General features: G+C 32.5%; 2 protein-coding genes across 2 annotated transcripts; one reads left to right on the top strand and one right to left on the bottom strand.

Moving 5' to 3' along the window:
- Nucleotides 1-2461: 2461 nt before the first annotated feature.
- LOC107495913 (protein LYK5-like) lies at nt 2462-4577 on the top strand. The gene is made up of 2 exons (XM_052263165.1): nt 2462-3110; nt 3583-4577. The coding sequence occupies exons 1-2, from the start codon at nt 2606-2608 to the stop codon at nt 4575-4577; spliced, it is 1500 nt and encodes a 499-aa protein (XP_052119125.1). The 5' UTR covers nt 2462-2605.
- Nucleotides 4578-4667: 90 nt separating this feature from the next.
- Nucleotides 4668-10863, bottom strand: LOC107495966 (protein DA1). The gene is made up of 12 exons (XM_016117163.3): nt 10574-10863; nt 9827-9988; nt 9614-9704; nt 9058-9214; nt 8343-8463; nt 8140-8223; nt 6407-6526; nt 6113-6325; nt 5971-6004; nt 5788-5923; nt 5459-5517; nt 4668-5296 (listed from the first exon to the last, which is right to left on the bottom strand). The coding sequence occupies exons 2-12, from the start codon at nt 9944-9946 to the stop codon at nt 5004-5006; spliced, it is 1428 nt and encodes a 475-aa protein (XP_015972649.1). The 5' UTR covers nt 9947-9988; nt 10574-10863; the 3' UTR covers nt 4668-5003.
- Nucleotides 10864-12091: the final 1228 nt, after the last annotated feature.

Below are 12091 nucleotides of genomic sequence, written 5' to 3'. Positions count from 1 at the left end.
GTTTCATTATTGTTTAATTTTCTGTCTCTCACTTTACACCAAACAAAATAATATCAAAATTTATTTCAATCTCAATTTCTTAATCTCAATTTTTTAATATCAGTCTTTCAATGTCTGTCTCTACATCAAACACTACCTAAATTACTATTACATAATCAAACTGTTTTACCGGTGCTAGCATGCATGTGTATGTATCCCATCTCTAATAACAAGAGCCTTGATCAACTCGTTTTGAATTAATAAAGATAATTAATGATGTCCTTTTTAATTCCAAACTTCCATGAGCTTTCCTCAAACACTATAAACACATTCGATTTGAATATTCTATACGCAACATCGTTTCATGATAATTACAAAATTTAATTACTGTATTCCACCAAAGAACAACTAATTTTGGTTTAAAGTGACACTCACAGAGTATTTTTTATAAGAAAAAATAAAAACAAAAAAAATGTTGCTATCATAGTTAATTATCATATTTTAATTTAAGCCGCGTTTGTTTATAAAGACAGGATATTGAGTTAGGAATATAAAGAATTAGAGATATAAAATTGTGTTTAACAAATGAGATATGAATAGAGATATTGTATCTAGAGACACTGATTTAGTATATTTTATGTCCATTCTAATAATAAAGATACAAAGATATTAACAAGGGACACGACTTATATAAACTTGTAAACAACAGGTAGAAGTTTTTTAAATTAAATTAAACTAGCTTAGATACTTTCTATTAAAAAAAAATGAAAAAGTTACATATTATTATTTATACCCAATCTAAATTTTGGGACATATATAAATTATTTCTAAATGATGGAAGCTACATATTTATTTATTTATTTATTTCTTGGATCTATTTGCTAAATATTCAGCCATTTTTTTTTACCAAAAATCTTAGACTGGACTTTTTCAAAAGTCTTTCATCACATCAAGGGAAAAAATTATTTTATCATTGTTGTTGTTTTTTTTTCTCTGTCTAATTTAGCAGTTAGAAAGACCACCCTCTTCTGTCCAAAAAAAAAACTTCTAACGAAAAAATTATAAAATAAAAAAAAAGAAGAAAAAACAATCGATTGTAAATAATCCAAAATATACTTTAGATATTAGATATCTTCCAATATATATACTTGAAGGTGAGATTTTTTTTCCCCCTCCAAGTGTCTTGGAGATATTTTAGCGGAATTTTTTGTACTTTGCAGTAGGTTCCTTGATTTTCATGAATTAAAAAAAATTATTAAGAACTTCTTAGGGTTTATCTCCTTTTACTCTCTTAAATTATTTGCATTGGACTTTGATATATATTCTATGGGCTCTTCCCATTGTAATTTGTCTAATTTTAATGTGCACTTAGATTTAAAGAATAATAATATATATTTCAAAATCAACCTTTAGTATATGTAACTAAGAAATTCTCCCTCCACTACAATTTCTTTTTAATAAAAACATAAATAGAAATGAAAACAAATAAATCATAATAAGTGCATATGCTTTTAGATGTAACCAAAGTTCTAAACTGTGTAATAAACTAATAATACATCTTCAAAATCAGCTAAAAGGCCAGAATTTAATTGCCAATTGTTTCCTCAATAAAAGTGGGATTATATTACGTGTACGATGTATATTAAAATCAGCTATTAAAAAAGTTATTAGTATAAAATATATATTAGAATATAAATATATATTAAAAAATAAATTAAATTTCACATATATTTATACATAAATATATTAGTAAATAATTTTAGTGTATAAAAAATATTTTTGATAAAAGTTTATAGTACCCTGAAGCCTGAGCTATGAAATAGTCGACAAATTACAACATTGTAAACTTCGTCTTTGTCTCTTTGATATTTTTGTTTAAAATAAATTAAATTCCCTCACATTGTAACACTTATTATTCTACTATAAAAGTGCAAGTGAGGCATCAAATATCTTCAATTTTCATACACTTAAATGTTCTCATTTTTCATCAATGAAATATCTTGTGTATCTAATCATTTTCTTCTCACTCAGACTATGCTCGGTAAGTGATTCTTTTTAAGGCAATTACCTCTTTTTTTTTTCTTTTAGGGGGTAATTAACTAATTACTATATTTATTTTATTTATATGTTGATATTTAATTATGTGTTACAATGTGAACAAATATATTTTTTATATCGTTTTTTTAAGAAAAATAATTTATAAATATATAACTCTTATTACATCAATAATATAAGAAACTTTTCTTTTTTTGAAATTCACTTATTATCCCCCTTTGTCCTATTTTAGCTATCACTAACTAATTACAATTACTTCTTGATATAATTATATGAATATAATGAATATAACAATAATAATAACAAAGTCTTATCCCAGTGGGTAAGATCGGCTGATTACAACCAGCATTGAACTTTTTAAATTCTTTCTTTCTTTCTCAACAAGTTTTGAACTACTAATCTTAATTAACAAACTAATTAAGCTTTCTTTGTTTCTTGAAATGGCAATTAGGCACAACAAAACTACTCAGGAAACTCAATACTAAGATGCAACAATGATGACAAAAAGGGACCTTCACCATCATTCCTCTACACATGCAATAACAATGGCATCAAGAAATCATCATCATGCATGGCATTCTTAATCTTCAAATCTCAACCTCCTTACAACACCATCACCACAATCTCCAACCTCACTTCTTCAAACCCAATAGACCTTGCAAGAATCAATGATGTCACTACTTCACACACAATGTTCCAAATTGGTAAAGAGGTTATTGTCCCTTTGAAATGCTCTTGTTCTTCAATGAAGGACACCAAGTATTACTATTACCAATCCAAAACCAAACATGTCTTGGGTGCAATTTTGCCAGAAACAACATATTTCAATGTTGCAAATGAAACTTTCCAAGGCTTAACCACTTGTGATTCCCTAAAGAGGTTCAATCCTTATCCGGAGCGCGATTTGCGCCCCGGCATGGAGTTGAATGTTCCATTAAGGTGTGCTTGTCCAACATGGAATCAAGAAAGAAATGGCACCAAGTATTTGATGACTTATTCTGTGAATTGGGGTGACACCATTTCTAGCATTGCATCAAGATTCAATGCAACAATACATAATCTTCTTGAAGCCAATGGTAATACTAAACACTTTTTAATAGATTCTAATCATAATAATTGATTTATAAATCTATCAATCTATTCTTAATTTTATAATCTCCAAATACTACATCAAAGATATTGGTTCATTTCATTCACTACTGTCTTTTAGCTTACTTGTGATGATAGTTTCTTTTAAATATTTTATATTTCAATGGAATTGTCATATTCACATATCATATCTTAGGATATTTAATATTTGTGTTCATATTGTTGCAACATATATAGGTATTTCCATGGAAACTACAATTTTTCCATTCACAACTCTTCTGATTCCTTTGCCAAGTGAACCACTGAGTTCATCAACAATCACAGTTGCCAATGATCCACCATATGATTCTACTTCACTGCATGCCAAAACCGGTTCCAAAGGGATCGAGTTAAAGAAACTAGTAATAATCAATATAGTTCTTGCTGCTATATTGATTCTGAGCATCATGTTATCTCTAGTGTTTTTGATAGGAAAGATATCAAAAAGATTCATCAAGGCAGGCAAAATCCATAAGAGAAATGGCGTGATTTCAGAAGATATCCGCGTCGAAATAGCGAGCATTGATGTGAACTATTCCAAATTGTACAAGTTTGAGGAAATCAAGGATGCTACCGAAAATTTCAGTTCAAGGAACAGAATCAAAGGTTCTGTATTTCACGGCGAATTCGGTAACAAAAGGGAAAGTTTTGCTGTCAAAAGAAGAATAAGTAAAGGGTATGCTTCAAAGGAAATAAATTTGCGTAGAAGAATCAACCATTTCAACTTGATCAAGCTTCAAGGATATTGTGAAAATGAAGATTTGTTCTATCTTGTGTTTGAATTCATGGAAAATGGTTCCTTAAGAGAATGGCTTAGTAGTGAAGAAAACTCATTTTTGCATAAAAGTTGGTCAAAGAGGATTCAAATTGCTTTGGATATTGCAAATGGACTTCAATATCTTCACAACTTCACATATCCTTGTTATGTTCACCATGGTATTAACACTGGAAACATTCTTCTAAACAAAGATCTAAGGGCAAAGATAGCAAATTTTTCTCTAGCAGAAGAATTATTAGAAAAGAGCATGATAACAAGTTCAAGTTCTTCTCGCACTTCAGATGATGTTTATGCCTTTGGAGTGGTACTTTTGGAATTGATCACTGGCAAAGAATGTGTTACACTACATGGTTTATCAAGAGAAGGAATAATAATGGTTTCTAGGATCATGATGAATAATCTCATTGGTAAGGAGCATGAAGAAGAAGAGAAGTTGAGTTTGTTCTTTGATCCAAGGCTCATTGGAAACATTGAGAGAAAAAGTGCTTTGATGCTAGTTAAGCTAAGTTTAGGTTGCTTGAATCAAGAATCAGAAAGTAGACCAAACATGTCAGAGGTGGTCTCTACCTTGTGGAAAACACTTTCTGAGTCCCATAATAATTGTTGGAGTGAGAAAATTGTCATGTTGAAATGTTAATAAATGTGTGCAGAATTTATGTCTACATATAATAAGGTTGAATGTACAATTTGTTTTTTTCTCTTTGTAGTTATTATAGGATATTTCAAATTTCACAATCATTGTATCAAATTTTATATATTACCACAGAATTAATTAATAAAAATGGACCTCTCTAGTACCCTAAGACTACACCTTTGCTATGAAAGTGTTCTCCCCATTGTTTTTCACTTTTTCTTCTTTTGCTACAAAAGTACTATTATGTTGCAAAAAATCATATGAATGTAATCAATGCATCCAAAATGGTATCCATTTTAATTACAAGTACAAAAAAATCATGAGTTTGCCAAATCTAATGCCCTAAGGAACCTTTTTATCTCCAGAAAAGAATGAGGGAAAAAACAATGTGTAAAAACAAAAAGTGGGATGGTTTTTTCTCAATGCTTTTCAAAATGGAAAAGTACCAGTCATCCAGATATGGTTTAGGGTCTTCTGAAGACCATACTTCTGCACTGCTTGGTGACCTGCCCTAAACCCGTCTCCGTAAACTGGCGAGATGTCGGATTCAATCTGGTGCTTGAAGAACTCGCCGAGCTTCATCTCAAAAGGGGGTCTTTTCCCTTTTCTAGATGTTGAAGATGAGGATGAGGCTGACGCCGAAGTGAGTTCAGAATGCAACCACATGTATGCCATAACCTGACATATACCTTCTTCGACGTTTTGACTTAGGGTTCGGTAGCCTTCACAAATAGAGCAGATAGCTTAGAACGAAGTACATCGATTTGATGACAGATATTGAAATGTATGATTAAATTCCTTAAATCTTAAAGCCTAAACTCCAAAATGGATAACAAAGTTCACATGATACTCCACATTCAAAGAATTTCTAGGTGAAATAGTACCTTTAAGCCGCAGCCATGCATGCATCATCTCGTGAGCTAGGATCGATCCAGTAAGCAATCTGAAAAGATAAAAACGAATTGTATTCATAAATAGAATCATGATTCATCCAACCACAAGATGAGGAAACAGGAATATGCAAACATATAAATCCAATAACAAGAATATGAAGAAAAATACCATGAGCAAACTAGCAGACACAAAGGCAGAAGAAAAAAACACTGAAGAATTTTTCCCTTGCAGAGCTAGATTTGTTAACTTTGAAAGATTTATGTACTCATAAGCATTGAGCTTTGTGACTCTGGAATTTGTAAAAGCATTGAATTATTACCTTGGAAGTCCGAATAAAATGAGAATTGCCGTCACATCGCAACGTCTGGTCAATTTGTATGATTGTGTTCTCATGTCGACCGCTCTATTTCCTGCCCCAAGTCTCGGTCGTCTCGAGATCTGATTAAAGTTCAAACGCAATGTATCATTTAATAGCACGGACAAGAGAGAAGGAAACGTCACTAAAGCCGAAGAGTTTCTGGCATGTGATAGTGACCCTGGCCAAGATAACGAATAAGCAGGATGAAAACTAAAACATTAAGATCAAATTTATCAGATATTATAATATAATTACTATGAATAGGTGAAAATGCATTTTTACTTACATGCTTCTCCCCCTCTCTTGCTTCATTCAGGGCTTGTCTTTCAACCAAGAGAAGTGGAATTTGCTGCTCCAATTTCATGTCTAAGCTTTCATAAAATCTTTGTATATCAACATAAAGCGGTTGGCATTCGCTTGTATCCATGATTGCAGAGTCAAGGCACTCTAAGCAAAGCTTCCGGCCATCATTAAGACCGATATATCCAGTCTCTCGTGGCTGTGTATGAAGATAGAAAATTTTAATTACACTGTTCACAATAAAAGTTCATTCGTGATAAAATTTTTCATTCATACTAACCTCCATTCGCTCACAGCTGCAACATCTTGGAGTGTTATCGTGTTCATGAGAAGGGCAATATTTTTGGACCCAGAATGGATGTGCCCTATATTCAATAAGACCAGCAGGGTTTGTTGGAATCTGTCAAAAGATATATATTACCGAAATTAACAGCTACCGCAATGAGGTATAAGGTGTAAATTACTAAATTCGGGTGAAAATTGAGTAACATATACTTAATTAATGCCAACACTTGAGAAGCTATAAAAACATCATGATCTCACAAACGACATCGGCTTTAGTCCTATACCATCAAGAACACGATGCACAAACTTTGATAACAAAACATCTTTCCACTCTTCTCATCCATTTTTTACATATTACATGGTAAATGGAAAAGAAACTTTATACTTTTTGGCCTTTTGGGTGTCAATTACAATGAAGGGGAGCTTTGGAGCAACGGTCAAGTTGTCTCCGTGTGACCTCAAGGTCATGGGTTCAAGCCGTGGGGTGAAGACAGAATCTTGTGGAAACATTTGAAGGAGGGAAATCTTGACATAGTGAGTACCTACAAGCTCTTATCTAATGAAAATTTAAATGAAGACCAAACTTTGAACATCATTTGGAAATGGAAGGGTCCTCAAGGAATCAAAGTGCTTCATGTGGATTATGGTGCATAAAAGGCTTATGACTGCGTGTAGAAGAGCTAGATTTTTTGGAGCTAGCTCGGACTGCCACCGCTGTCTTGGACAGCAGGAAACGCTGCTACATGTGATGAGAGACTGCCAGGTAGCAGCCAGGATTTGGTCAAGCCTTATCCTCCCTCAACATCTAAACAATTTCTTTAGAGCTCCCTTTGATCTTTGGGTAAGATTGAACCTCATATCACACATTGGTAGAAACAAAGAGGATTGAATTTCTTGTTCTCCCCACCTTATAAAAGAGCTGTGGATACAAAGGATTTCATAATCCCCTACGTTCAAAATATCAAAGAGGCCTTCAAGAAGGAATCTCTCATTAGACACCCCCCAGATAGAATTGAGGCTCACATAAAATGGAAGCCTCCTTCCCTGGGGTGGGTTAAAGACGACTCGGATGGAGCTTCGGCGGGCAATCTTGGGTGCGGCGGGTTGCAGAGGGATGCTTAGAGATGAGCATGGAAGATGGATTGCTGGGTATGCGATGAATGTAGGAGTCACAACCGCTTATCAAGCGGAATTATGGGGCATTTTGAAAGGTCTTGAGGTGACTTGGGACTTGGGCTTTAGAAAGGCAATTATAGAAACAGATTTTAGAGCAGCCCTAGCGATGTTACAGAAGCCAGAGAAATGCTCACAACACCCTGATCCTATTATTAGATTACACCGGATGAGGAGTAGGGATTGGAGAATGAAATTTACTCTCCTTCAGGGAAGGAAACAGAGGAGCAGACCTCCTAGCAAGAAAGAGCTTAAGCTTGAGGTTTGGATTCAGTTTTTTGGATCAACCATGTGTTGAATTGAGGAATGTTCTGTCTGATGATGTTAGAAGGGTTCAGTTACCCCGCTTTATCTCTGTAGTGTAGTCTTTGGGCAAAAGCCCCGTTCATTCACCAAAAAAAATATATATATCAGATTAAGCTGAGTGCATTACATCCTTTGGATGCAGCCCTTTCCCGGACCCTGCATTAATGTGGATGCTTGTACACCGGGCTGTCCTTTTTTGGGTATCAATTACAAATTTACAATAAACAAGAACATAAAATTTGTACTCACGAAATGCTTGCAGACGTCACATTTTGGATGGTAGCTTTCCTTATAGCATGATTTATGGTAAGGGTAATTTCCCGACGTGGAGAACTACAAAAGCAAGAATGCATGTGTAAAAACAACAAATCCGTAGCCATGCAAGAAAAACCCATTAATGGAAAAATGAAATAAAGAACAGCATTTTGGCAGGTAAATGGAAATTCGGGCACCTCATAATCAGAGATCGGTAGGTTGCAAGCATGACAGCGGAAGCATTCAGGATGCCAGAAAGCATTCAAACAATTTAGATATCGTCCATAACCAATCTCAGTATGGCAGCCAGCACAAATCCTATTATGCAAAAAACTAAAAAACATTCAAATATTTCTGCATGATGCGAAGTTTTCAAACCAACAAATTATGATATATTTTGCAGGCGAAAAATTAAAGTTATTGGGATCTGTGTTATTTGTTTGCTAATTGAACTAGACGTGCGGTTATCAATCAATTACGGTAACTTTATGGTATATATGGTACAATATATTTGAAGAGGATACTAAAGATGAAGATCACTATGCATATGTATATAGATTATTTGATAAATGAGAATACCAATGTATTATGCTACATACTAGTTCAGTTACATCCTCCTGTTCCTCCCAAAAATATCCATAATGAGGCATATGAGTGCAAGTCAATAAGTAGTCTAATAAGGACCAGCAAGAATAGACGGGGAAAAATATGTTAATGAATACAAAGGAGTAAAACAAACATCAAAATAGAGAATTCGAAATCATCAAGCATGACAGAATGGTAAATGGTGAACAGATAAATTTAGATGATAAATTGATAATCTTAGCATGCTCATTTAAGTAGTCAAACAAAAAGTGTTGAAATGGTGATACCAAATTCGTACAATATGGTGACCTGTCCTCTAACTCGTACCTTGATCCCATTGGGAAATACACTGGTACTGGAATTGGAACCGCCGGATGGGGTTGATACATGTTCTCGTTTCCATATTTCGGAGGAGACTCTAGATTTAGGCTTTCTTCTATAGCTCTGGCAAGTTGTTCATCTTCTTCTAATTGAGATCTGTAGTCTACATAATAGACAGAAAAACTCATTGACGTATATTCCATTGTAGTTGGTTTTTCAAAACACAATTTACAAGGTTAAGGTAACATATATCATCTATAAAGGACAGAGCGCCGGATCCAAAAATATGTAGAAGTAACAGTTAATGTTCAACACAAGCAGAAATTTTCCAATGTAAACAAACTGCAAAAGCAAAACAATAGTAAATAGCTACGACTAAATAAGTTCTATTCAATTCTATAGCAACTGAATTTACCATTGTAATTGACAAAGACTGCATTCAATAGACTATCACAGACTTGATATCAAATTTTTCCTAATTAAAACTAAAAGAACGCAATGGTGTAAATGCCTTATTTTTCTTTTAAAATATACAACAACAGTTTGGAGTTATATCACTCACCATTTACATGGTTTCCTCTATGATTTTGCTCTGCCAGAGATAATGCAATGGCACGATCTATATCTTCGTTCTCATTCTCAGGCCAAACATCCTGCATCCAAATTCCCATCAACATATGTTTGAAAAGTTGGACAAACAGGAAATAGAAACAATGGCATATTTCAACACTTTGCAAAATAATGCATTCAAAAGCAATTGTTAAGGAGTTCTCACATTTGTTACACCAGACGTCGATGGCAAGTAAGAATCCGCATCCCCGTTATAATACGAATGGTAATGCCCTTCCGAAATCTTTTGGTCGGAGCCTTTGAAAAATTTGCTAAGCCAACCCATAATTCAAGTTGCTATATGTTCATAATAGGTACAAATTCCTTCCTGAAAATCAAACAGCCAACAATAGTTCAATTAACTCGAAAACTCCAATACTATTGGAATTTGGGAACACCACTATTATTGGAGACATGGGTTAAGTGAAATTCAAAGAAACTATTTCCATCTTCATAATATGTATGCATTTCAATTTGCATACTCCAAACAATAGTTTAAAGGGCACAAACTGACAAACTCGATTTCGATTCATTTCGACATCTTCAGCAAAAACAAATTGACTTTTTAGCCTCAAACAATGGCTTGGGCAGAAATTGCAATGGATCAAAATCATAGTTTGCAAAACTATAAACAAACCAAACACACCTTTAACAACTGAAGCTGCAGCTAAAGAGAAAAAAGGTACATCTAGAAAAAAACAGTTCAAAAGGAATCACTACCAAATATATATGAGAACTGAGACTCAAATTGCAACTCTAAGTAAATAACTCCAAAATTAAAGAACCCAGAAGAACAAAAAGTTTTTTTTTCCCAAGCTCCATAGGTCAATTAAATTGATTACATAAAAATAAAAATCCAAATCCTGGGGCAATAATTCAATAATAAAAAGAAAAAAACAATAAATAAACTCACCTCTTTCTTCAGAAAAAGCAGAGAGAACAAGATCAAAGTAAGATTCTAGAGCATGTAAATTTGCTTCTCCTTTTCTCTCTCCAGCAACTGCAAACTTGATGATGATGATCTAAGAAACTTCAACTCAAGTTTTTGTATGTGTCAAGGGAAAGCAAATAGAAGGAACAAGGAAGGAGAAGAAACAAAGCAAAAAATGTTTTATTTTTTTTTCCTTTAATTTCAGAAACGAGAAACACGAACACGTATACTCCACAATATCATTGACAAAGAGGGAAAAAAATCAAATTTTTAAATTAAAAAAAATAATCTTTTTACAATTGGAAACAGGGGAAAGTATAATAAAAGCACGGGATTTTTCAGAAAGGTCAAAAATTGATGAGATTGATGATAACACCAAAGGGGGGAAGGAAGAAGGTTTGACAAAAAAAGGGTTTTGGAAATTGATTAATTAATTTATTAATTAATAATAATAATAATTTATGGTGTTGTGTTGTATGGGAAACAGTGGTTGTGACAAATTCAACTATTTGGGACAAAAGACTATGAAGAAATTCAACAAGAAACAAGGTTTGTGTTGTTTAAGTGTGTTGTGTTGTGTGGGGTCCTCTTGGTTCTTTGTTCTTTCTCTTTCTTCAAAGGAATGAGATTGAAGAGAAAGAGAAGAATGAGAAGAGAAGACCCAAAAAACACAAAAGCAGAAAAAGAAAATAAATCCCAAACCCAAACGCGGTAATCCCAGAAAGTTTCTTTTATGAAAGGAGGAACAAAGAAACAACAAAAAGAGGTTTTATTGAATTTTCTCTTTGTTAGTTAAAATTTTTTAAATGGGTTAATAAATTTGACTAAATTATCATTTAACAATTATCACCTATCAATTTCATATAAAGTTAATTGCACATGAATTTTTATCTTTAACTAATTATATTTTGGATAAGAATCTATCATAATCTCAATTAAAAAATAATATACCATTAATATTTTTATAATTATTTTTATTTAAATTAATATTAGTAATTTTTTAACATAATTCATGTTAATACATTTAATAAAATAAAATTCAATTATGTTATTGTTAGGTATAGGTGTATATTAAAAAAATATTAAATTAGTTATTTGTAAAATATAAATATATTATAATTATTTTTTGTGTATATGTAATCTTTTTTAATAAAATTTGAATAGATAATATGATAGCAAAAAAATTACATGATATTTTTTTCTGAAAATTTTTTAAACAAAAGATAACTACCCCCACTCTTTTAGTTAAATCTGTTGTTGAGTTGTGTTGAGATGGTGATGGTGATGGTCATTGTGCAGATGAGTTATTGAGGATAAAATTAGTAAAATAAATTTGACAAATGCTGGTTGTCAAAAAAAACAATATTAAAAGGTTAAATTAAATTTCATTTGAAATGTTATTATGTTAAGATTCAACAATAAAATAAAAGAGTCACAAAAAAAAACAATAAAATAAAAGGCATAGTCTTCCATTTTTAGTAAAAAAAAAGTTTATAGATT

Source organism: Arachis duranensis, chromosome 6 (genome assembly GCF_000817695.3).
Source record: "Arachis duranensis cultivar V14167 chromosome 6, aradu.V14167.gnm2.J7QH, whole genome shotgun sequence".
NCBI lineage: Eukaryota > Viridiplantae > Streptophyta > Magnoliopsida > Fabales > Fabaceae > Arachis > Arachis duranensis.
The sequence above is the reverse complement of the archived record's forward strand: the minus strand, read 5'-3'. Positions and strand labels throughout refer to the sequence as shown.